Here is a 25793-nt window from a genome sequence, read left to right on the forward strand (position 1 = left end):
TCCTGACTCAGACTCCAAGGCTCTTCCTCAGGGCTATGGCCCCTCCTGAGGAGGGCCTGGAGAAAGGAGTGCTGAGGATGCACTAGTCAGGTCCCTTACGAAGGGCCCGTAGATAATCCTGCAAAGTCTTCTCAATGTTGGGAACTGCATAGGACTGTGCTGCATAGACGCCGGTGCATACACCAACTGCGAAGCCCATCACTGCAGATGCTCTTAATTTGGCTACAACATAGCCGGCCAGGAAGCCCTTGAGAAAAGGAGATGACAGGAACGAGCCTTCCTGCATGAAAACCAGACGCAGATAGTATGAAAAATACAGGTTAAGAATTACATTGGGATACATGCCTTAGCTATGAAAAACTCCCAGCCTCCATCTCTTGATAGGAGCTTAATAATCAGAGCTCAGTTCCAAGTTACCCCTGAACTCCAGAGGAAGAAATTTTAGTACCTAGAGATATTTTCTCGAGTTTGTTTGGCCAGAAGACCCAGGAAGAATACTAGCTAATCTCCACCAATTCTAACCATTTATGTCTTTGCTACTTAGCAATTTAACCTCCCATGCCACAGTTCTTTCTGTAACTCACTTGGCTTCTGCCTACATTCTATGAAATGTAAACTATAGAACTATAGTTCTATATTGTTTAATATAAAACTACAGTAACTGCTATACTATAAAACTGAAGGCAGACATCATTAGTATATAGGATTTGGACACTAAAAAGAGAGAGAATGAGATCTAGAAAAATACCAAATATTAGGGTTACTAAGATTACTATAAGTGGTATCAGGTGGGGAATATGTGGGTCTATTTGTGCCTCCAAGCTAACCTTACCAATTACCTGTTCCACACCTGTCTTGACCTCCTTCTCTAGTCGCCGCTGTAGATGTTCCAGCTGATTCTTTAGGAAAGCCAGGTCTTTCACCTTTGGCATCGAGTCCTAGGGCAGGAAAGTAGGACAGTCTGAGTCTGCTGTACTGTCCCCCTCACCTCCCTTCAATGGCTATCAAGCCTCAAGAGGAAACAGGGAGAACCAAAGAAGTAATAAATTATGATTTTTCCCAGCATAAATCATTAGCTTTCCAAGGGAAGGAGTCTTTCCACTTTCTGGCTCCTTTTCTCCCCATTTTCACCTTGGCTTAGCATTGGCAACTCCAAATATTATTATAAAGAAAAAGAAATTTCCCAAAGGTGAGAGATTCAAATCTTTACCTCCAAAGGGTTCTCTTTTGGAATGGTAAAAGATTATATTTTCCATACCAATTAGTCAGATTTAAACCTTTCCATAGAGAAATGGATAACAGGTTTAGTATTTAGGTAAAATAGAATTGGGTCTTGCCCAAACTCTTCAGTTCTAAACCTCACATTTAAAAAATTTCTCCTCAGAATTGAGAGAGAACAGTGTCAGTGGGTACTACCTTCAGGAGAATGGGGGATTCTGAATTCCTTGGGATGGCAGAGCAGATAGAAAGTATTGGATAGCTCCATCCTTAGACTAGGGTAAATCTGTTTTCCCACGGCCAAATGCTTCTCAGAATACTTTAATCTGAGGTTGGAACATATAAGGACATGAGATGAAGCTGAGCTGGCTCCCCTTTGGGAGTCTAAAAACCTTCTATCAATTATGGCCAAAGGGGAAATAACAAGTTGCTTCAGGAGACAGGGGGAGGGGGGGGCACTTTCCCTTCCCCCCATCACTAGACATGCCTTCAAGAGGAGGCTAGAGATGTCTACTTGTCAGGATACTGTAAAAGAAATTCCTCTCAAGAATGAGATGACCCTTTCAGTCCGGTGAATCTGCAAGTTTTCCTAGGATTAATGGAACATGGTAGTTTTCCCTTGCCCCAGGCCATTGCATCAAAGTGCCCAATTTATTTAAAATACCTTAAGTAGTCCAGCTATTGGGATAAAAACTCTCTTCGATAAAAAAAACTGCTGGGAAAATTGGAAGTTAGTATGGAAGAAAGTTAGATTAGACCAACACCTCACACTCTATACCAAGATAAGATCCAAATGGATACAGGATTTAGACATAAAATACAATATAAGCAACCTAGAAGATCAAGGAGTAGTTTATCTCTCAGATCTATGGAAAGGGAAGCAGTTTACGACCACGGAAGAGATAGAGAACATTGCTAAAAACAAACTGGATGATTTTGATTACATTTAATTAAAAAGTCTTTGCACAGATAAAACCACTGTAACCAAGATCAAAAGAAATGCAGTAAACTGGGAAACAATCTTAAAACACCTTTAAGTCAAGATGTTGCCCAGAGGGCGGGAGAGGAGAAATGCTTTCCCAATAAAGTTGTCAAAGCAACTCTCCATCACCTCCTGCCTAAGTTATAACTTGAGCCAAGGAAGAGGGTGTCTGAGAGCTGGAATAGGGGCGCCAGTGGCCCTTAAGCAGGAGGACACCTGCCAGAGCTTCCCTCCTCTCCCACGGCTATGCTTTCTAGGAAGGGAATGGCTGGAGGGCAGAGAGGCAAGGCTGACGCCTGAACGGCTTCCCCCACAAAGCCTCCACAGAGAGATGACGCCTGAGAGGAGGCGGTCTTGGAGGTTAGTCCAATGTTCCATTTCCAAAGGAGGAGGCCTAGGCCCGGAGAGAGGAAGTCATTCCTCCCAGGCCACCCAGCAAGTGTAAATGTCGGCGCTACAGTCAGAAGCCGGGGGCCCCCGAACTCCCCATTTAAAGCTCTTTCCGTGGTCTGGAGCTTGCTAAGGTGAGACGATGGGCTCCAGACGCCGCACAGTGTCCCCGGGGGGCGCGGGGGAGAGAACAGCGCAAGCCGGCCGCCTTCCGCCCCACGCCGGCCCGGGTACTCACCTTGTCATCCGCCATTTTCACCGGCGCACTCAGTGCGCAGCCGCGGCCACGCCTCCGCGCTTCGCCGCTTCCGGGAGCGCCCCGGGAGGCGGGGCCGGGGGACGTCGCCGGTCTTCTGTCGCGAGTGTGCGAGCGTGCGTGGGGGGGCGAGCTGGGCCCCGCTCCGTGGAGCCCTGCGTGGGGGGGCCCCACGCTTCACTCCGGGCCCCCGCCGCACGGGCCGTGCGCTCGTAGCCGCCCCTAGGAAGGCGTCGGGGCCCCGTCTGAGGCCGCGCGCCCGCGCCGGCCGCGGTGCGCATGCGCGGGCCTGCGGACGCTGCGCTCCCGCGCCTCTGAGCTCACCGCCGCCGGCCCCGGCCCCGGCTCCGCCCCGCCCCGTGTTAGTGCGGCTCTGGCCCCGCTCCCTGGCGCAGTGGGAGCCGCATCCCCGAGGTCGGGCCGGGCGCACGGGCAGGGGCCGGGCCATGCTGGGCAAAGACTACATGCTAGCCATCATCCTGGTCAACTGCGACGGTGCGTGAGGGTCTGGGGGCGCGGGGGCGCGCGGGCGGGGCGGGGGCCGGGGAGGGCGGCGCGCGGCCGGAGCAGCCTCCCTGCCAGCCTCCAGATGCAGCCGCGGAGCCCCGCGCGGCCGCTCTGCGCCTCGCACTGCGCCGGCCCCACGCCGGCCCGGCCCGGCCCGGCGCGCTTCACCTTCCCTGGGGTCACGGACCCATCTGGGAATCTGGTGAAGCCCACGGACCTCCTCTCGGAATCGTGCTTTTAAAGACACGAAGGCAAAGGCATAGCTGACGGAGGAAGTCGGCTCTACTTAAACACAGCTGGACGCGGAACGGGGCCCGGGTTCAGAAACCTGGCAGGAGCCCCGCCGTGGCTGCCTTGCCAGCCCTGCCCCTGTGCAGCCGCTTACGCCCCTGGGCCTCGAGGCCTTTTCCGACTCCACGCGACCCCTGAGGCTGGGGCTGCTTTAGTCCGAGTTCCCTAGAGGACACCCTTTTGACCGTGGTGCTCTTACAGATGACTTGTGGGGTGACCAGAGCCTAGAGGGAGAACCAGGGTTGCCTCCTGGGTGGCGGAAGATCCACGATGCTGCTGGCACCTATTACTGGCATGTACCCAGTGGCAGCACTCAATGGCAGCGCCCAGTCTGGGAACCTGGGGACTCTGTGCCACCTGACTCGGTATGTGGCAGCTGGGGAGGGGATGATAACATCTGGTGGGACTGGAAGGGAGAGTCATCTTCCTGCTAGGGTCCCTGATCTACCCATTTGATTTTAAGTTGACCTCCCTCTCCATAGGGCACAGAAGGGACTTGGGGATTACGACCCCCCAAGGGGAGATCCTTCTCTAGCCTGGAAAGTTCACTGGACCGAAGGTAATGGGGATAGAGATGTGATTCCCAGTGTCAGCTGAGCTCCCAACAGGGAGGGTGGGGAGGAGAGGGCAGCCGGATAATCTGACTTGCGGCTAGATGACCAAATCATCTGGCTCATTGGCCGCCATGTTTTTTGTTTCCTCTTCTGGACTCTGTGGGTTCTCGAGTTTGTGTCCCTCTCTTTGGGGAGCCTCCTCTCACTAGCCCTGCTCTATTTCAGGACTTCTCTACCCTGGTGTGGGGAAGAAACCTACATCCGAAACATGGAACCAGGCTCCAAGGTAGAGGGTGGTGGGTACCAGTGCCTACTTTTGAGCATCAGGGTATCTCTGGAAATATGGAAACAGGCATTAATGAGGTCTTAGAATTGGAGTCTGGAGCAGAGATCTCTGGGGATGGGGTGGTAGGGAAGGGTCATGGGAGAGCCTATCTTTAGGTACATAGGGGATCATGGCCTATGTTTCCAGGGCCTCTCCTTTCATAGGGGATGATGGGCTTGTTCAGTAAGATGATGCTGGTACCTGTTGTGTGCCCGTGGGCAAGACATTTTATTTTTCTGAACCTTAGTTTTATTGCCTGAAGATAGCTTGTACTATCTTTCTCATGTGTCATAAGGCAAGTACATTATAAAACATCTAATTAAGCCCTTTATGTGGTGACTACAAGGAACTCTCTGTAGAGGAGGATCTTGGCTTTACTGCTTCTCATTCCTGCAACTCCTAAATCCCCTCTTCTTCAATTCCCCTCTCCTACCTGGCCCTGCTATCTCAGTGCTTTGCAGTACGATCTCTGGGATGGGTGGAGGTTCCTGAAGAGGACTTGGCACCTGGAAAGAGCAGCATTGCTGTCAATAACTGCATTCAACAGTTGGCACAGAACCGGAGTCAAAGCCGCCCACCTGCTAGGGCCTGGGGTGAGGTGAGCCAACCCACTGGCTGCATAAACTCGTTTTTTTCTCTCAATTCCCCCTCTCCTGTAACTTGAGTTAGAAGGACTCAGAGGCTGGATAGAAATGACCAACATACTTGGCTAGGGAACCAGGTAACAAAGCACTATGTAATTTGAAGTCACTTGAAAAGGTTCAAATCTCTATTACTACTTGTATGTTTTCTTAGAAAAATTTTACTTCCCCACTTTTTTTTTAATTCAATTTTATTGACTTGCCAAGGTCACACATCTAGGCAATTATTAAGTGTCTGAGGTCACATTTGAACTCAGGTCTTCGTGACTCCAGGGCCAGTGCTCTGACCATTGTGCCACCTAGCTGTTCCCTTCCCCACTCTTGATAAATCATTTAGACTAGATTTTTCCTAAATCCCTTTCAGTTTTAAGTGCTGTGATCCTAGAGTCATATAAGACTTTCTTTGATTTTTTTTTTTCTCCTTTGACAAGTCTGTTTAGACTTAACTCCCTGTCCTATTTTCTAAGAAGCCATTCTCAAATTCAGTTCCTTCTTGGAGTCCTCCATAAGTCATTCATTACTCATGGAAACCTCTTTTTGTCTGTTCCCTATTTCCCCTGGGGACTTCATAGGGTCAGAACATGTTGATGATTCTGAAGAAAGACACAATGAGTCTGGTGAATCCCCTGGACCACAGCCTAATCCATTGTCAACCCCTAGTGCACATCCGAGTCTGGGGTGTGGGCAGCACTAATGGCCGGTGAGAAATTCCTGGACAACTGATTTTCCTGAAGATTCACAGCCCCTTCCCCAGGAGTGATTTCTCTGGCACTGAACCCCATGGACACTGACTCCTTGACCCTGCCAAATTGGATCTTGATTCTAGACCCCTTCCACACCCTGGCCCCCTGACCTTGCCATGCTGGACCTTAGTCCCAGATCTCTCCCAGACTTGACCCTGCTAGATGCTGATGCCCCTCTTTGTTCTGGCATGGACCTGGTGGGGGAGGGCAAACTGAGCTGCTTCCTGCCTCTGAAGGAATTGGGAAGGATGGGGATGAAGCAGGAAAGGGCTGGGCTGACTGTCCCCTGTGCTCTTCACATGCTTCTGGATCAGGGACAGGTGAGTGGCAGGGCCAAGTGCCCCACCTATTGTCCTCTCTCACTTCCTTCATTCCCTTTCACTCTGAAAACCTGTCTCTTTTCCTAGATATCCATCCTCTCTTCTGCCTTACCTCCCACTTCCCAGTGTCTTTCCTTTTTCCTCATTGCTCAGCTTCCCAACCCCATCCCTGCCCCCTCACAGGGACTTCGCCTTTGTGGCGGGTGACAAGGACACCTGCATGTTGAAATGCCACGTGTTTCGCTGTGATGTCCCAGCCAAGGCCATTGCCAGTGCCCTACATGGGCTATGTGCCCAGGTGAGGGGCCCTGAAGGGGGTAGGGTAGGATGGGACTGCAAGGGGATGGGGACACCTTGAGTCCCAAGAGTTCCCCTTGCCTGATCTCTCACCCCCGACCTCAGAGTGTTTATGTTGCAGATTCTGTCAGAGAGAGCAGGGGTGAGTGGTGACCCGCCTCGATGTTCCTTGGACCCTATCTCCCCTGAGGATCTACCCAGGCAAGGTATAGCCAAAGGATGGGGTAAAGAGTAGGGACTACAGGGACATGACCGTGAACATAGGTTTCATAGGGTTGGATGGATTGCTTGGGGGAAGGTTATATTTGGAGGGAAGTAGTCCCAAGAGTTTGGCCCATACTTTGTGACTGTCCTTTCCTATTCCACAATGAGGGACTCTAGAAGTGACAGGCCCTAGTTACCTAGTCCCAAATTTGAGATTTAGAGGTAGGTAGGCCTTCCTCTCCAATTCCACACTTGGCATCACTGGATAGGTCCTCCTCTGAGAAGGAATACTCGTTTTGGGGGGGGGGGGACAGTGATCTTATTTATCCCTTATTTATCAAGTGGAGCTTCTTGATGCTGTGAGCCAGGCTGCCCAGCAGTATGAGGCCCTCTACGTTGGGACCCTGCCAGTCTGCAAGGCTATGGGTGAGGAACTGCTTGGGCAAGGGAAAAATCTTAGGCACAGCTGGGTGGAGGAGAATAGAATGGATATGGGATTAGATATAAGATGTGAGATTGTGCAGTGTCTATGTCTTGAAGTGTGTAAGGTGTAACTGTATATTGCCTCAGGACCTGACCCTTCCTCCCCATCCCTAGGTTTTATATTTACTTGGTTACTTTGTTCACTTTTTCTGTGGGTCCATAGTGAGCCAGAGGACCCAAATTCCTTTTTTTCTTAAAAGTCTTCCTGAGGTCCTTTGGCCTCCCCCCCGCCCCCTTCTCCTACTTCTATCCCACTGGATCAGGATAGAAGCTGAAATGGATGTATCGTCCTCCCAGGAATGGATGTGCTGAATGAAGCCATTGGGGCCTTGACTTCCCAGGGGGACCAACACTCCTGGGTCCCAACTATACTCAGTGTCTCTGACTCACTCATGACTGCATTGCCTGTCCAGGTAACAGGAATTGGTAACCATTAAATGCTAGAGTAGGAGATCCCAGTTTCAGGAGGGAAGGGGAGGAACCCAAGATCTTGCATTACTGTGTGTGGAGAACTGAGGCATGGGAGAGGGAGGGCTTGAGTAAGGGGTCAGCCCCCATTTATGATTGCATATTGGGGGTGGGGGAAAAGGGACAGGCAGAACTGGATGAAGAAGAAGAACCATTGTGGCAATGTCCAGTACGACATGTGACCTTCATTGGTGTTGGCCATGATCCCCACACTTTTGGACTCATTGCTGACCTTGGTCATCAACGGTTCCAGTGTGCTGCCTTCTGGTGCCAGCCCCATGCTGGGGCACTCTCTGAGGCTGTTCAGGCTGCATGCATGGTGAGCTTTGCAAGTGGGGAGTAGCTTGGATCAGCAATTGAGGGAGGGCCCCAGGGAAGAGAAGAGTTTACTTGAGTGCTGTGATACATAAAATTCTTGATCTCTAGAGGTTCCTTGGCCTACATGGACTCCTTCCTCTTATTTGTGAATCAGCCATAGGCAACCAAAAACCCCAGATGCCATTTGAGGATTCCCTTCAGGCAGCACTGATGGTGGTAATATGATCAGACAAACATCAGCTGACAGATAGCTTTTGACCAACTTCTTTCTCCAGAGTTACCTTTAAAGAGCTGAGTAGTGGTCAGATAGGATAAAGCTGCTCTTTCCCCACCCCTGGCCATCTCCTCACCCCTGGCCACAAGTTTATTTTTCCTCAGATTCTTGTTGTTCTTCAGCCTTTATATCTGGAGAATTCCCTATCCTCATTATGATCATCGCCTCTCCCTTTGCCCTTCACTTTTATAACTGGTGGTATCTTTAACTTTTCTCCTTCCTTCACATCTCATCCAGTCAATGACCAAGTCATGTTTATGTTAATTCCACTTCCACAACACCTCTTAATCTCCCTCTTCTCTGTTCTTATTGTAACCACCTCAGGATAGGTCATCAGTACCATTTCCCTGAAGATAGTAGTCTCCCTAGGGATTGTCCTGCCTCCATTCTTTGGAGAAGACCATCTGTAGAAGGTTCTAGTCTGTTCTTCATATTTCTGCCAGAATAATCTTGTGTATCCACATGATGTTCTCACTTGTCCCTCAAAAAAGCCCTAAATAAAGTTCAGAATCTTCTGCCTGACCTTCAAAGATTTTCACAGTATGGTTCACTTTATTTTTTACAGCCATTATCTCATGCTACTCTCCATTATATATGGTTTAGTCAAACTATTAATTCACTATCCCAGTCTTTAAAACCCAAATTTAAATGCCATATTCTCCAGGAATCCTTCCCTGATGTTCTTGCTTAGTAACAATCACACAATATTTCATTTTAGAAATCTCTAATATACTTATATAATAGTGTACATTGTAGCTATCTATGTTGATGTCTTATCCCCCAATTAAATAGTAAGGTCTCTAAGTGCAGGTGTAATAGCTCAACTTAATTTTGTATATCCCTCATTATCATAGGATTGTATATTTATGCTATATTGTACTGTCTTGTATTGTCTCCCTTAGGTGCAGTATCAGAAATGTCTTGTGGCCTCTGCAGCCCGAGGGAAGGCCCGGAGTGCCCAAGCCCGGGCTCGACTTCGTCTCAAGCGGACAAGCTCTGTGGACTCTGCAGGGGGACCCCTGTCTCTTCCACTTCCTCTGCTCAAGGGTGGAGTAGGAAGTGCGGGGGCCGCTCCCCGTAAAAGAGGTGTCTTCTCCTTCTTAGATTCCTTCCGACTGAAACCCTCCTTACTACATATGCCCTAGATTGAGCTGGAGAAGGTTTGGAAAGGGAGGCTTTGGGGACCCTGCCAGCAATTTCACACCACTCATATTCTAGGGATCCAAGTGGCCATCCTAGCACCTCCTTATTCTCACCTGCCCCTATGGCCTATGAAGTCTTCCTTATTTGTCTTTCATTTTCCTGCCTGCCCCATTCTCATATCTTCTGTGAATATATTAATCATTTATATTGAATATTTATTAGTCTTCTCTGGGTTCTTCTGCAACCTCTACTATCCCAGACCCATTTCCTTCACTCCTTCCTGGTTCCTATGATCCCTGCCCCTGTTGGTCCCAGGAGGTTGGCTCTACCTCAGCAACACTTTTTAGCAAAATGAGTGCAAATAAAATCTCAGTGGCTTCATTGGATGTGATTGTGCTGCCAAAGAAGGGGTCAGTGACTTTCTGTGCTTGGTGCTAGGAGATGTAGTTGGTTCTTTTGGAGAGAATATCTGTAAAGGGAAATTAGACTAGTGTTTCCTCATGCAGAGGTGGTTGAGAGGTCCAGACAACAAATCTATCTCTTGGGCACAATCCCTTCCTGACACCCCTAGAGATCAGGCACTTAATCCGTAAAAGCAGTCAACAGTCTATTAAGTATCTGGGTGCTGGTAATAAAAAAATGTCCCCGCAATTCTCTGAGGGAAGTAATATTTATATTTTTAAGTAAGTATAAAAATAGGCATTTTTGGGAAGAGGATAGAAGTATTGGCAGCTGGGGCAATCAAGAAAAGCTCCATGCAGGAGCAAGCATTAGAATTGAGCTTTCAAGGAAGCTAAGTATTTTAAGACGTAAAGAACATGTATTCCTGGCCCGAGCCACAGATATGGAAGGTGGGATGTCTTATATGAGGGATAGTAACAGGTCCATTTGACTCGATAGAAGAATGAAGACTAGGGGTGCAATGAAAGGTTGAAGTTAGGTTCTGTTGCTTCTCAAAGAGAGAATGTGGATTTGTCTTGAGCCACTAGGTGGCATGGCAATTAGTTTTGGACTGGGAGTCAGAAAGAAATCTGAATCCTGTAGCAAACCCTTACTGTGGAATAAGTCACAGTTTCATCCTCAGTTTTTTAAAAAATGTATTATTTTATTTTCTAAGTTACATGCAAAGATAGTTTGTAACATTCATCTTTTCTGTTAACTTTGGAATTCGACATTTTCTTACTTCCCTTCCCTTTCCCCTCCCCATGATAGTAAGTTATCTGATATAGATTACACATGTACTCTGAAGGAAGCTAAGTATTATAAGAGGCAAAGAAAGTGCAATCCTGGCCTAGGTCACAGATATAGGAGATGGGATGTCATATATGAGGGATGTTTAATGTATTTCTAAATTAGTCATCATACAAGTCTTTCCCAAGTTTTTCAAAAATCAACCTGCCCATCATTTCTTACAGCACAGCAGTTTTCCATCACAATCATATGACATCTTATTCAGGAATTTCCTAATTGACAGACATCCCCTCTTTTTTCCCCTGATCCCTTGGAAAAACAGATCTAATAATGATATTGCTGGGTCAGAGGGTATCTTCAGTTTTATAACTCTTTGGACATAATTCCAGATTGTTTTCCAAAATAGTTGGGTTTGTTCCCAATTCCATGATAGTGTATTAGTGTCCCAGTTTTTCCATATCTCCTTCAGCATTTGTCATTTTCCCTTTCTCTCATTTTAGCTAATCTGATAGGTGTGAGATATCTCAATTACTTTAATTTGCAATTCTCTCATCAATAATGACTTTTAGAATATTTTTTCATGTGACTGTTTCTGATTTCTTCCAAAAACTGCTTGTTCATATCTTTTGATCATTTACCAAGTGATCAACTCAGTCTTATAAATTTTACTCATTTTGTATATATTTGAGATACAAAGCATTTATTCAAGAAAAATATGAAACCCCCCCCATTTTCTGCTTTTCTTCTAATCTCAGCTCCATTGGTTTTATTTGTAAAAATCCTTTTAAAATTAATCAAAATTATCCATTTATATCCCACAGTGCTATCGCTCGTTATTCATAAATTCTCCTACCTTAAATCTGATAGGTAGTATGTTCGATGTTTATGATATATCCCTTTTTATCTACATCATGAATAACACTCTAACCATATCTTGGTAAATGGTATAAAATAGTGGTCTATCCCTAGTTTCTGCCAAACTGCTTTATAGTTTTCCAGCAATTTTTAACCAGTTAGTGCTTATCCCAAAAGCTTAGATTTTTATATTTTTCAAAGTCAGTGTTAGAATCAATTACTACAGTATGTTGTATATTTATTCTATTTCGCCAATGCACCATCCTATTTTTTTAATTTATTATTTTAACTACATGCAAAGATAGTTCCCAGCATATTTTTTTCATAAGATTTTTGAGCTCCACATTTTTCTCCCTTCTGTCTCTCCTCTGGATAATGAATAATCTGATAGAGGTTATACATGTATATCCATGTTAAACATATTTCCATATTAGTCATGTGAAAAATGAATCAGAACAAAAGGAAACAAATTTATGGAAGAATAAAAAACAGCATAAAACAAAATTTTACAATGGAGAATAGTATGTTGTGGTCTGCATTAAGACTAAACAATTCTTTCCCTGGATGTGAATGGCATTTTCCATCAGAAGTTCTTTAGAATTGTCTGATTATTGTACTGATAAAGGAATCTAAGGCCATCATATTTGGTTCCCCCATCATACAGTGTTGCAATTAATGTGTACAATGTTCTGGTTCTGCTCACTTCACTCAATATCATTTCATGTAAGTCTGAAGTCCATTCCTTTTTGTTTGCAAGGGAATGGGGCTAAGTGACTTGCCTAAGGTCACAGTCTGAGGTAGGATTTGAACTCAGGTCTTTCTGACTCCAGGGTCAGTACTCAATTCACTGTGCCACCTAGCTGCCCCCCCATTCATGATTTCTTACAGAATAATATTACTTCACATTTATATACCACAATTTATTTAGCCATTCACCAGTTGATTTCCAAATCTTTGCTATTCAAAAAGCTGCTATAAATATTTTTGTACATGTGGATCTTTCCCCCTTTTTTATGATCTCTGAGATACAGACCTAGCAGTGGTATTGCAGGATCAAAGTACGATTCTATAGCCCTTTGGGTGGGGTTTCAGATTGCCTGAATCAGTTAACACCTGCACCAGAGCACTGGCCTTGGAGGTAAGAGGTCAGAAGTTTGAATTCAGTCTCAGACACAATACTAACTTAACTGTACAACCTTGATGAAGTCACTTAATGCTAAATGTTTCACATCCAGGGCCATCTTCCAGTCATCCTGTGACTTAGCACAGCAGCCCCTCAAATCTAATTCATGTGCTTGTCAAGGCATCACTTCCCTGAAGTCATGGTCTTCTTTGAGAATAAAGGACAAACATCACCTGCACCAACAATGCAATAGGGTCCCAGTTTTCCCACATCCCCTTCAACACTGATCATTTTCCTTTTTCAACAGATTAGTTTTATTGCACCATCTCATTTCTTAGTTTGTACCAGTTTATTTTTTTGAGTTTTATTTAATCTCATTTTGTACAAATAATTTTTTTACATTAATAAAATATTCTTGTTTAAGAGTAAATGAAATACCCCTCCCCCCCATAAATATAGACTTGCTTGAATGATAAAGTAAAGGGGAGAGAAAAAAATTTTAAAAAATAGTAATAATTTTAGGTATGGCCAAGGTGGTGCAATGGACGGAGCACCAGCCCTGGAGCCAGGAGCATCTGAGCCCACATCTGGCCCCGTACCCCCAACCATCACCCAGCTGTGTGACATGCAAGCCACCAGAACCCCACTGCCCTGCAAAAAACAAAAAAAAAAGAACAAAAAAAGACCCAAAATGAAATAGTAATAATAATAGGGGTGGCTGGGTGGTGGACAGAGCATTGGCCCTTGAGCCAGGAGCACCTGGGTCCAAATCCAGCCTCAGACACCCAAAGATCACCCTGTTATGTGACCCCAGGCAGGCCACCCAGCCCCATTTGCCCTGCACCACCCCTAAAATAATAAAAAAAATGTGCTTCAGTCTTTGATCCAACACCAACAACTCTGTCCTGGGTGGATCACATTCTTTATGATAAGTCCATGTCAAAAGTTACTTACATATTTTTCCACCGTTGCCATTGCTGATAGCAACTCCCTCCTTTCATATTTCTCCACTACCATGTACTATATTTTCTCTCTCCTTTCACTCTGATTCTGCTGTAGGGTAGCTGAGTGGCACAGCAGACAGATCCCTGGCCCTAGGGCCAAGAGGCCCCGAGCCCCCATTACCACCCCTTAGGCCCAGCATCCACCTGGCCCTATGGTCTCGGACAGGCTTTCCAATCCCAGCCCCTTGCAAGAAGTAAAAAAGAAAATGTGTTAGATCTGACCACTCTCCTCCCAAGGTCCATCCTCTCCTCCTTCATTCACATCCCCACCCCTTCCCCCTGCTCCCCCCTCCTTCTTACTCCAAATGCCTATACGCCATTGAGTATGTATGCTGTTTCCTCTCCTAACCACCTCTGATGAGAGCGAAGTTTCCCTCATTCCCCCTTGCCTTCCCCCCTTCCATATCATTGCAATTGCTCATTGGAATAAAAAAAAAAATCTTATGTGAAATATCTTGGCCTATTCCCCCTCTCCTTTTTCTTTCTCCCATTACATTTCCCTTTTTTTCTATTGACTCCATTTTTACACCATATGTTATCTTCAAATTCAGCTTTCTCCTGTGCTTCAACTATAAAAGCTCCCTCTACCTGCTCTATTAACTGAGAAGGTTCATATGAGTATTATCAGTGTCATTTTTCTATGCAGGAATACATGCAGTTCATCATCATTAAGTCCCTCATATTTTCCCCTTCTCCAATCTCCATGCTTCACCTGAGTCCTGTATCTGAAGATCAAACGTTCTGTTCAGCTCTGGCCATTCCAACAGGATCATTTGAAATTCCCCTGGTTCATTGAAAGTCCATGTTTTTCCCTGGAAAAGGACATTCAGCCTTGCTGGGTAGTTCATTCTTGGCTGCATTCTAAGCTCTTTTGCCTTCTGGTATATTGTATTCCAAGCCCTATGAGCTTCCAATGTAGTTGCTGCTAAGTCCTGTGTGATCCTGACTGCAGCTCCACGATATTTGAACTGTGTCCTTCTGGCTGCTTGTAATATTTCTCTTTGACTTGGGAGTTCTGGAACTTGGCTATAATATTCCTAGGGGTTGGTTTTTTGAGATCTCTTTCTCGGGGGGGATCGGTGGATTCTCTCCATTTCTATTTTGCCCTCTGCTTCTAGAATATCAGGGCAATTTTCCTGTAGTAATTCTTTGAAAATGATATCAAGGCTCTTTTCCTGATCATGACTTTCAGGTATTCCAATAATTTTTAAATTATCTTTCCTAAGTCTGTTTTCCATATCAGTTGTTTTTTCAATGAGATATTTCACATTTTATTCTAATTTTTCATTTTTTTTGGTTTTGAAGTATTGATTCCTGATTTCTGGTAAATTCATCAATCTCCCTGATTCTATTCTTTGTCTGAAGGATTTGTTCTCCTCAGAGTTTTCTTATCTCTTTTTCCATCTGGCCAGTTTTGCTTTTTAAAGCATTCTTCTCCTCCAATAACTTTTTGAACTGTTTTATCCATTTGACCTAAGCTGGTTTTTAGCATGCTATTTTCTTCAGCATTTTTTTGATTTCCTTGACTAGGCTGTTGACTTAATTTTCATGTTTTTCCTGCATCTCTCTCATTTCTTTTCCCAGTTTTTCTTCTAACTCCCTCATTTGATTTTCAAAGTCTTTTTTGAGCTCTGTCATAGCCTGAGCCCAATTTCTGTTTTTCTTGGAGTCTTTAGATGCAGGAGCTTGTGCTTCCTCATCTTCAGACTGAGTATTTTGATCCTTCTTGGGCTCATTTGCAAAATATTTCTCAATGGTGTTCCTTTTTTCTCTGCTTGCTCATTTTCCCAGCCTAAGCCTGTTTTGGGGGTGCTTCCTGAGCTTTGGGGACACTCCCACAAGGATCTTAGTGTGTGAGGCTCTGTCCTCCCTCCTGGTCTGTGAATGACCTTAAGTGGCCCCCTCTGCCACGGGGCTGAGGTGGGGGGGGGGGGCTAGACTGCTATCAGGATCTTAATGTGGTCAGAGCCCCAGAGTCCTGTTCCAGGGGCAGAGCTTGGCAGTCTCTCTCTTCACTCCCCTCTCTAGGTTCAATGGGCTCATGCCCTGAGGGCTCCTGCTTATGGGCTGGCTCTGCCTGCTTCTGTTTCTGGATCTGGATTGTGGTGGCCAGCTGCTGGCTGTGTGCCCTGAGGGCTGGGCTCCACGTGCTCACTCTGGCACAGGTTCCCCCACTTTGTGCCTTTGTGCCGGTGCTTCCCGGGGTGTAGCTCAGGAGACTTTCCCAGCTGCTGAGAGCCAAGGCTCCCAGTGCCCTGGGGCTGCCTCCAGGAGGCTGAAGTTCTTTTGCTCTGGTGGGCCGCCCCTCCCACCCCTGGGAGCAGAGCCTTTATGCTCTTTTCCAGTTTACCTTGAGTAGGAGAACTGCCTCCCTGGGTCCCTTTGTGGGTTCTGTCTCTCGAAAATTTAGTTAGAGTCCTTAGCTTATGAGTTTTATGCGAGAGTGCCTAAGATGCGATCCTTTCTTGTCACCATCTTGGCTCCGCCTCCTGTACCATAGGGTTTTTTTTTTAAGTTTTTAACAAGGCAAATGGGGTTAAGTGGCTTGCCCACAGCCACACAGCTTCGTAATTATGAAATGTCTTAGGCCGGATTTGAACTCGGGTACTTCTGACTCCAGAGCTGGTGCTCTATCCATTGTGCCACCTAGCCACCTCTATACCAGATAGTTTTAATAATTACTACCTTACAATACAATTTAAGATTTGGTACTCCTCCACTCCCTTTACATTTTTTGTTACTTTTTCTTGTCACCTTTTATTCTTCCAAATGAATTTTTATTTTTTCTAGCTCAGTAAAACAATTTTTTGAATTTAATTGGGATGGCATTGAATAAATAAATAGATTAGGTAGAGGCAGCCTTCCTTCATCTGCAAAATGGTACCAATTATGGTATCTATCTTAAAGGCTTATGTAAAATGCTTAATAAATTTTAAAAGTGCTGTATATAGATAAATGCTAACCATTAGGATTATTTTAAGAATAAATTACTGGGGTCGTCTAGGTGGCGCAGTGGATAGAGCATCAGGCCTGGAGTCAGGAGTACCTGAGTTCAAATCCAGCCTCAGACACTTAATAATTACCTAGTCTTGGGCAAGCCACTTAACCCCATTGCCTTGTAAAAACCTAAAAAAAAAGTAGATTACTAAGTTCAATAGACCCCTTAAACTAATGTCCAAAACCGAACTCATTATTTTCCTCTCAAAACCCATTCCCTCCAGACTACCTTATTACTGTCCAAAGTATTACCACCCTCTTGTGCGAGGTCTAGCTGTGTCCTTTCTGACCCCCATGTCCATTTAATTGCCAAGGCCTGCTAAGTTTCACCTTTGGAACATCTCTGGAACACAACCCTTCCTTTCCTCTGATGTTTTCACCACCTGGATTATTTCTTATATGCCCACTATGTCGGACACTGACAAACACTAGAGACACAGAAACAAAAGACGCTCCAGTCCGCACCTTCAAGGAGCTCATGGCTGGATGACCTGCTGGTGGGTCTCCCCAGTCACAACCTCCCTTCTCTAATCAGCTACCAAAGTGCAGGTCAGATCAAGTCGCTTTACTCCATGAGCTGCAGTGGCTCCCAATCACCTCCAGGATCAAACACTGTGTTCAAAACCTAACAGCCCCCTTACCAGTCTGCACCCCCCCACACACACACCCAAATGCTCCTGGATCAGCCCTTCCTTGCACTTGGCACCTGACTCCAGGGGCATGTCCTCTGGCTGCCCCCAAGCTGGGGACCCTCTTCCTCACTCAGGGCTCCAAAGCCCAACTAAAACCCCATCTTCACAGGAAGCCTTTCCCATCCCCCTTTTAGGAAAAAGATGTATATTTCATTCCCAATTTTTGCTAATGTTGGCCCTCCCTGTTGTCGGGTTATTTCCGATCCCTCCCCTCCGAGGCCTGCAGGAGTGTTCCGGGCGAGCTCCCTGAGGTCGGGGCGACCTGCATCTAACGCTGGCCCCCGGAGCTCGGCCTCATGGGCCGGTGCTTCCTGACCCACTGGCTCTAAGCCGGGGCGGCTGACCAGGTCAGGCGACCCTCCCTCGAGCCCTCGTGGGGCTCGCCCTGCTTCTCCCAGCCTCTAGGCCGCCTCGGAGGAGAGAAGATGCCCTTACCTCCGCCAGCCCCGGAACCAGCCCCGGAACCAGCCCCGGAACCAGCCCCGGAACCAGCCCCGGAACCAGCCCCGGAAGCAGGGGCGGGAACTGGGCAAGCCGCGGCTCAGCCCAATGAGAAGCGGGGAAGCCCTGCGGGGCCCGCCTCCGGAAGTGACGCACGCACTGCCCCGCTGGCCGTGCGGAAGTGAGGCGATGGCGGATCCGTACGTGAAGCCGGGTGAGTTGGGCTCCGAGGCCCCGGGGCCGGAGCCCCATCCTCCCTCTCCATCTTCTCCCTTCAGTTCCTTTCTCCCCTCCTCCCCTCTCCTTCCCCAACCTGTGTTTCGTCTCCCTTTTCCTCCACTTGCCTCCTCTCCTGCCCTCCCTCCCCTCTGTTTCCCGCTTTCTCCCATCCTCTCCTCCTCCTTAAGCTCTCCCTCCCTCCCTGCCTTTTTTTTTATTAAAGATTTTGTTTGAGTTTTACAATTTTCCCCCTAATCTTACCTCCCCCCCATAGAAGGCAATTTGCCCGTCTTTACTTTGTTTCCATGTTGTACATTGATCCAAACTGAGTGTGATGAGAGAGAAATCACATCCTTAAGGACCTCCCTGCCTTCTTCCCGTTTCCCTTTCTCCTTCTCCTTTCTCTCTTTCTTTCCCTCCCCTCATGCCTTCTTCCCTCCATTCCCACTCTTTCCCCTCTTTCCCTTCCCGTTTTTCCCTCTCCCCTTTTCTTCCTCATGCTTTCTTGTCTTTACACTTTACTTTCCTGTCTTCTTCTCATGGTCTTCTCTTCTCTTTCTCCTTCCTTTTTTCTATCTTATATCCCATCATCTCCTTTCTCTTGTTTCTGTCTTTTTCAATATCTTCAATTTCTTTCTTTTTCCTGATTACTTCTTGCCCATTTCTCCTTCCCTTTCGTTATTTTCTCCTCCTCCTTATCACTTTCATTTTTTCTCTCCATTCCCCCCCCCCTTTTTGCCTTCAACTTCAGGGAACAAGGATAGAGGCTGGAATGACCCTCCACAATTCTCTTATGGATTGCAGACCCAGGCTAGCAGTCATAAGAGGACACCCCTCACCAAGCGGGTTGCAGCTCCCCAGGATGGTTCTCCCAAAGGTCAGTCTGGTTCAAATTCCCATTTTGATTAGGGGAAAATTGTCTGTATTTCCTTTATGCTGGAGCTTTTGTCCTCTTTCATGCTGTTTCTGTTCTCCCAGAGATAGCTGTCCTCTCGGACAGCTCTTGCTAAAAGGTTATGGTGATATAGATACTGGCTTGTTCTCCTTGAACATTGACACAGATTTCCTAAATCCCATATTGTTTCCTAGCATAATGAGTAGTCCTTGCTCTTACAGATGTTTAAACTGTGATAAAACAGGGTCCCAGCTTTAACTCCTTAATGAAAAACTTTTCTATTTCCTTCTTTACTCCTTCCCTTTCAACTATCTAGATCTGAGGTCATTGACCAGGAAAGGTTAAGGGCACAGGGAGAAGATGAAACTGGGGGCAGGGCTTCTTACCAATCAGGGCCATGGGACTCAGTGCTCTTCTCAGCACATTGATTTCCCTTCTCAGTGCCTGTTGCAGAGCCTTTTATGGGGGCTCCTCCAGTGGGACCACCACCTCTCCTGACAAAAGCTCCAGGGCCTTCTCTTGGGGAAAGCTCTTCTCCCTTGAGGTTGGAACCTGTCAGCCCTCCAGCCACTTGTGAAATCATGCTGGAAGATGTGCTGAGACCCTTGGAACAGGCTTTGGAGGAATGCCGGGTTTATACACAGGTAAGGCCCAGGGGAACTCAGTTTCATTATGGAAGTTGAGCTAAATTGTAAGCCACTTACTTGAGAACATCTACATCTCTTTGTGTCCCTGATGCATTCTCTATTTAAATTGAATCTCCTTCTCCCCATCCCTAAAAAGTGTAGTGAAATTCTCTAAAAAGTGTAGTGAAATTCTCTGAATTTTTAAAATGTCTCTGGGGGCAGGTGCTGAGTTAAACCAAGGTAGCATAGTATAAATGGGGCAAAAAGTCTTTTCATAAAGAACATTGGATTTGGAATCAGATGCTTGACTTTGAATGAATCATATAACTTCTCTGAGCCCATGTCTTCATCTACAAGTAAATTAAAAAATTTTTTTTGTATAAGATAACCATAAAAGTTTCTCTCATTCCTAAATTCCATTATTCTGTTTCTTCTATCCCCCTTTTGTATTAGAATTATACTTGATTGGGGTGGCTAGGTAGTGCAGTGGATAGAGCACCGACCCCGGAGTCATCAGTACCTGAGTTCAAATCCGGTCTCAGACACTTAATAATGACCTAGTTGTGTGACCTTGGGCAAGCCACTTAACCCCATTGCATTGCAAAAACCTTAAAAAAACCCAAAAAGACAGAACAGAGCAGGCCCTGAATGTGTTCCAAATATTACATACCTTAACTTGGCTTTGTCTTAGAGGGAGGTAAACATTTTTTTGCTCTGTACAAGGTACCTCAATAATTCTCTGGAGGAATAGAACCTAGAGGGAAGGAAGGGGTTTATTGGTTGATTGAGTGGGGGAAAAGACCAGAATGGGATAAGGAGTATTGTGGAAGGAAGCTGAAAAGGCAGATTAGAGTTGTGACTTGGAAAGGGTTTCTATGTACTCAGAAACAGATCTTTGATGACATCAACCGGCGCCTAGCCTTGCTTCAGGGACAGTGGAAGAGTGAGAAGCTGTCAGTTCCTGTGAGGAAGAGGATGGCACTGTTGGTGCAAGGTGAGCCAGGTTGAGGGACCCCAGATGCCCTTGGATTTTTCTGAGATGACTACCTGTGTGGCCAAAGAAGTCTTGGGTTGAGCCAGCAAAGGGGCTGTTAATAGTATACCAGAGAAGCAGCAGGATATGGTGGAACTAAGTTGAATGAGCACTGCACTTGTAATCAAGACACTTTCCAGCTCAAACCTTTCCTATGGGCAGTCCTCTCATATCTCCAAATCTGTTTCCTTATCTGCAAAATAATATTTCCAGGGCAGCTAGGTGGCGCAGTGGATAGAACACTGGCCCTGGAGTCAGGAGTACCTGGGTTCAAATCCAGCCTCAGACACTGAATTACCTAGCTGTGTGGCCTTGGGCAAGCCACTTAACCCCATTTGCCTTGCCAAAAAAAAATAATTATTATTATTATTATTTCCACTTCATAGAGTTGTGAAGAAAATACTTCTGTGATCTTTTATTAAATGTTTGGAGGAACAAGCCTTTCTGTGGGTGGGGGTAGGGGTGGGGGTGGGGAGAAGCAACTATATTATGCTCAGGGCTTCTCTCCTCCTAGAGCTCAGGGACCACAACTGGGATGGAGCTGATGACATACATCGATCGCTGATGGTGGATCATGTGACTGAGGTCAGTCAGTGGATGGTGGGAGTGAAAAGGTTAATTGCAGAAAGGAGGAGCCTACCTTCAGGGGAAGCTGCTAAAGAGGAGCCTACTACTACAGAGGAGAATGAGGAGGTCTCAGGCCTCTCTACTCTGTGACCCTTTTTTTCTTCCTCCCCATCAGTCCCTATCTCCCCCTCTGTCCTAGACATTGAACTATCTCTGAGTGGGACATCTGGTGGGATGTGGGGTCCAGGGACTTATAATTTGCTTGGCTTTCTTGACATCAGCAGGAATTGGGGAGTTGGAAGAAGGGAAGTGAGGTTCTCCTTTAGCAGAGAAACTGCTCCAACTCTAACTGGGACTTTGGCCTGACTCTGGGGAGGGAAGACTGTGTAAACAGTTCATTGATTGCTTCTGACATATGTGAAATAAATAAAAACATCTTCATCCAGTGATATGTCTTGGTGGGACGAGAACTTTTTATTCTCAAAATCACTTGCCATTAGACCTTCTAGGAGTATAGGTTTCACCCATAAAGGTTCTGTTTCTTTGCAATCTTCACTTTAGTTCCTTTTCTCTCTTACAGATATAGTTTAACATTAATTTGTGTTGGGTTGGATTATAACATGGTCCCTTCCCTGTAGGAATTTTCAAATGACAGGATCAAAAGAATCCTAGCAGCCATGATTTAAAAAAAAAGTTTGGTTTCAAAGTGAGAGAACAGAAGCTTGGAAGTAAAGTGACCAATCTGTTTCCTTGGAGTGGGCATGGAGAGAATTAAGATAGTTGGAAGAGGACAAATGAAGGTAGGGCCTGGGCCCTTACCCCTGCCCCCAACAAAGGTATTAGAGCTGAATCTATCTTAAATGAGCAGCTCATAGAGCTGCTCCGGGGTCAGGAGGTTAAAGAAGTCAGGAAGCTCATCACCACAGGATTCCTCTAGCATTTCTGTGCATTGGCTCCAGGCCTCACTGCTACATTTGCTCCAGATGACCAAAAGCAGAAATTAAAATGAAGACCTATCAGAGCAGCAGGGGAACAAAGAGGTTATTGAATCTTGATATCAAATGGCATGTGTTGGAAGGAATCCAGAAAGATGCCTTCCTAGTTGCTGAATAAAAAAAAATACTGTCTTTGTTTTCAGAAATTTCCAATTTAAATCCCCAAATGTGCTCTTCACTATGTGACCTTGAGTGAAGAATTTCCTCTTTATGGGTCTCAGTTATCTCATTTGCAAAATAAGGGCTTGACAGATGATCCCTGTAAGGTCCCATTACATTCTATGGTACCAAAGAGAGAAGGGGAGCCTTAAATGCCTTTTTTTCTGAAGGACCATGTCCCAGCGTAGGACTTGGAGCAGATTGCAGGCCTAGATCCTGGAAGGCTGTTTCCTGGAACAGGGAACAACCCTTGGCAGGTGCCAATTGGTTGTTGTTTACAGTGCAGCTCTTGCTGATCCTTGCTCCCCACCCTATTCTGGATCCAACTGCAGCTGGAAAACAGCCCAGACTTAGAAGCAGAGTCCTATGCTATAGGCATTCCTCATTGTAGCTTCAGGATGACCAGAGGTGGCACAGTAATGCCAGTTGAGGTGAAAAAAAAAAGAACCATGACCCAGGGGAAGACTCAATGTGTTTATTAGGCACAGATAGGGTACAACATCCAGTCCCACACCAAAAGAAAAAAGTGGTTATTACGGGCTCATCAAGGAACTTCCAAATCCACATGGCATCCATTCGAAGAATAGTACCTTCTCTTACCCACACCCCAAATCTGAACCTTCCCTCCTCCTTCACCTTGGGCTCTCACTTCTGAGAACAGGAGTCACTAGAAATCACAAGCCTTTCTCATGCCTGGGGAAGTTGAGGCCTTGATTGTTGCAATAAGAAGAGCCACCTGGTGGTAGGCAGGGCAGGGGGAGAATTCTGTTTAACAGGATCAAATATTCCGGGTCAGATGTCCATTTCAAATTGTGCCTCATCTGGAGGGAAAGAGGAACCTGGTGGTTAGATTACCTTAATTCCCTTACCATGCAGTTAGGCCTTTTTGCCCTTGGCTCCCTCTTGACAGCCCTTTCAGCTAGATGCTGGCTCTATAAAAGGGACTAGTCCTGAAATATCAAAAAACAACTTTTTTCTTCTTCCTCTTGAACCCTACCACAACACCAGAAAGCTGAGGGAATAGTCCAGGGATCTTTTAATACAATTTGACTATTTCCCTCTAAAACCAATTTACCAGTAGATAAGACTTTAAATTCTCTGTAAAACCTTCTTACCTTGGATCTCTACAGGTTCCTTCTGCTCCTTTAATTCCTCCAGTTTGGTGAGTGGGACCTGTGGTGGGACAGTGACCCCAGGGATCTGGGGGAGGTAGCAAGGTGGTGTCTGGGCAATGGGTGAGTTCTTACATTCCAGCAGGAATTTTCGATCGTAGATGATTCTAGTTCCTGCAGGGAGCGGATCATGGAAGTTGGAGCAGGATTCTGTGGGAGACAGCTGCAGTACCTGTGCCTGAACCCCCTTTCTTCTTGAACTTAACTGGCTACCTCTGGGAATACCTGAGCAAACTGACCATTTCTTTGAACCTCAGTTTCCTTATCTGAAAGATTGGATTAGTTATTATTAATGGATAGGAGTTTGTGACAACCTCTCCTTTCTAGAAACAGTGTTCAGCTTCAAATTGTTTCCTACTGAGCAGCATGTTTTTGTGTTAAGAAAATGAGGTAGGCATGTGTAGGTTTTTGTGCTGGGATAGTCCTGTGTAATATACCAGTGCACCTCCCCTCCCTTGCACTGAAGAAATTTGAGCTACTTGGGGGCAAGGTTTACAAACTGCCTGATGTCTTACTGTCCAGTAATGGTTTTCAATCTAATACAACCACAACCTCATGAAATTAATACCTTTGTTATCATGGAAAATAAAATTTTCTGATATTAAATATGTATATTTATGAAGTCACACAATTCTCTCTCAACTGATAACCCCCTTTTCCTAGGGAGGGGTGGTAGGGGGAAGCTGCCACTGTGTGGTAGAGGAGTTTGAGAGTGGGAGAACATGGTTTTAGAGTCTGCTGAACAATAAATCGCAGTTCTGAAAACATTCAGTTAGGGCCCCTCCTGGGCACGGTGCCTTTCTTTTCCTTCTCCCACTCCCCTTTCCCCTCCTTCATTTTCCCCTGGGAGGAACAAGGCTGGATCCTAACTTGTGAGCTTGGGTTCTCTGACCCAGGCAGCAGCTGTTAGCCACACATCTTCCGCTCCAGCAGCCCCCACCCTGCTGTCTAGTTTCCCTTGGGACCCGGCAAACAGCTGTAAGTTATACTGACCAGCCCTCGAAGGAAGGGGAGTTCTAGGGGACAAAAGGGGGTATTCAGGGAAGGAAATTCCCTGGCACCTCCAGGTTACATCTGAAGCCCCAAGTCAAACCCACTACATCGTTCTCCAGGAGCCGAGATCTCAAGCTCGGGCTTCCTTGCCCAGTTACAGAGCCCCCAATACTGTTGCATCATTTGGGAGTCTGTAGGCATGGGCGGGGGCAACCCCACACCCCAGCGCTTGGGATCCTCCTTCCGCCCAGCCCAGCCCAAGCTGCCAGCCTGAACTCCGAGGGGCGCTGGGGGCAGAGCCGGGAGGCCTGGGGCTCCGTCCAGGGCAAGGGCAGGTCCCGTCGGTCCGAAGCCCGAGTTGGACTCCCGTGTGCGCCCGCGGCCCCGGCTGGGGCCCTCCCAGCCCCTGCGCCCGCGGCCCCGGCCGGGTCCAGGCCCGGATCGGGCAGCCCCCTCCCGTCCAGCCCCAATCCCCGCGGCTGACCTCCCGGGGTGGTGGCGTACAGCGTGCCCCCGGGCGTGGAGCTGTAGCAGTCGGGCAGCCGGTCGCGGCCGCCGGGGATCGGGCAGCCCGCGGAGGTGGACATGGCAGCTGCTGCGGCGGTCACTGAGCCCGGGGCCAGCGCGGCCGGCCCCAGCCACGCGCTCCGCAGGGCAATAGCACGCAGGCCAGACCGCTGGGGCCGAGCCAGCTAGTTACTCATTACAGGGTGGGGCCCGGGCGGACCAAACACCTAACCTTCGAGTCTTTTTTTAAAATTATGATTGCATCTTCTGTTTAATTTCTTTTATCTCAAAATAATAAATGACTGGGCTTTTTTCCTAAATTTTTTTTTAGGTTTTTGCCAAGGCAAACAGGGTTAAGTGGCTTGCCCAGGACCACACGGCTAGGTAATCATTAAGTGTCTTGAGACCGGATTTGGACCCAGGTACTCCTGACTCCAAGGCCGGTGCTCTATCCACTGTGCCACCTAGCTGCTCCCTGAGTCTTTATTTTAACGACTCAAAAACAGCAAAGGATTTTAGATAAGGCGAGAACTGACCCAATTGACCTCAGCATTCATCATTTGTCCTATCCTCTTTCTAATGTAGCAGAAGAACTGAAGGGTCAAAGAGATCATAATACAGTAATAAGCCTCAGTTTCCAATTAATTTCTTCAAAGTTATTCCCTCAACCCTCAAATTTTATTATCTAAAAATTTTCTGATGCCCTTTTTTTATACTTTGGTCATTTTCCAATATAATCCTTCCTTCTTCCTACAACTCCCACCAAAGTAAAAAGAAAAACAATTGGGTATTGACCAAGAGAAAAAGTGCTTCCTCCTGTAGCAAAGCAAAAATTTTCTTAAGAAATGTTGATGATCCGGCCTCAGACACTTAATAATTACCTAGCTGTGTGGCCTTGGGCAAGCCACTT

The 25793-nt window shown here is 46.5% G+C and overlaps 3 protein-coding genes across 3 annotated transcripts; 1 reads left to right on the forward strand and 2 right to left on the reverse strand.

Moving 5' to 3' along the window:
- Window positions 1–80: 80 nt before the first annotated feature.
- LOC141506257 (SLC35A4 upstream open reading frame protein) lies at window positions 81–2939 on the reverse strand. The gene is made up of 3 exons (XM_074212839.1): window positions 2829–2939; window positions 840–938; window positions 81–280 (listed from the first exon to the last, which is right to left on the reverse strand). The coding sequence occupies exons 1-3, from the start codon at window positions 2841–2843 to the stop codon at window positions 83–85; spliced, it is 312 nt and encodes a 103-aa protein (XP_074068940.1). The 5' UTR covers window positions 2844–2939; the 3' UTR covers window positions 81–82.
- A 286-nt stretch (window positions 2940–3225) lies between these two features.
- On the forward strand, window positions 3226–22818 carry APBB3 (amyloid beta precursor protein binding family B member 3). Its single transcript, XM_074209040.1, has 18 exons — window positions 3226–3341; window positions 3846–4009; window positions 4127–4203; window positions 4424–4484; window positions 4975–5121; window positions 5737–5864; window positions 6411–6525; window positions 6646–6730; window positions 7071–7154; window positions 7509–7624; window positions 7801–7998; window positions 9174–9409; window positions 17411–17576; window positions 17682–17931; window positions 18688–18813; window positions 19273–19475; window positions 20343–20451; window positions 21005–22818. The coding sequence occupies exons 1-18, from the start codon at window positions 3293–3295 to the stop codon at window positions 21205–21207; spliced, it is 2517 nt and encodes an 838-aa protein (XP_074065141.1). The 5' UTR covers window positions 3226–3292; the 3' UTR covers window positions 21208–22818.
- On the reverse strand, window positions 22673–24978 carry EIF4EBP3 (eukaryotic translation initiation factor 4E binding protein 3). Its single transcript, XM_074212840.1, has 3 exons — window positions 24861–24978; window positions 23327–23497; window positions 22673–23032 (listed from the first exon to the last, which is right to left on the reverse strand). The coding sequence occupies exons 1-3, from the start codon at window positions 24961–24963 to the stop codon at window positions 23004–23006; spliced, it is 303 nt and encodes a 100-aa protein (XP_074068941.1). The 5' UTR covers window positions 24964–24978; the 3' UTR covers window positions 22673–23003.
- Between the last annotated feature and the right edge of the window lie 815 nt (window positions 24979–25793).

Source organism: Macrotis lagotis, chromosome 1 (genome assembly GCF_037893015.1).
Source record: "Macrotis lagotis isolate mMagLag1 chromosome 1, bilby.v1.9.chrom.fasta, whole genome shotgun sequence".
Classification (NCBI taxonomy): domain Eukaryota; kingdom Metazoa; phylum Chordata; class Mammalia; order Peramelemorphia; family Peramelidae; genus Macrotis; species Macrotis lagotis.

Coding starts and splice junctions, on each gene's coding strand:
- LOC141506257 (XM_074212839.1), bottom strand. Junction 281..839: donor TCAAGACAGGTGTGGAACAG/GTAATTGGTAAG, acceptor GTTTTCATGCAG/GAAGGCTCGTTCCTGTCATC.
- EIF4EBP3 (XM_074212840.1), bottom strand. CDS start 24,963: ATGTCCACCTCCGCGGGCTGCCCGATCCCCGGCGGCCGCGACCGGCTG. Junction 23,498..24,860: donor GTACGCCACCACCCCGGGAG/GTCAGCCGCGGG, acceptor CGCTCCCTGCAG/GAACTAGAATCATCTACGAT. Junction 23,033..23,326: donor GGAACCTGTAGAGATCCAAG/GTAAGAAGGTTT, acceptor CTTTCCCTCCAG/ATGAGGCACAATTTGAAATG.
- APBB3 (XM_074209040.1), top strand. CDS start 3,293: ATGCTGGGCAAAGACTACATGCTAGCCATCATCCTGGTCAACTGCGAC. Junction 5,865..6,410: donor GTGGGCAGCACTAATGGCCG/GTGAGAAATTCC, acceptor GCCCCCTCACAG/GGACTTCGCCTTTGTGGCGG. Junction 6,731..7,070: donor TGAGGATCTACCCAGGCAAG/GTATAGCCAAAG, acceptor TTATTTATCAAG/TGGAGCTTCTTGATGCTGTG.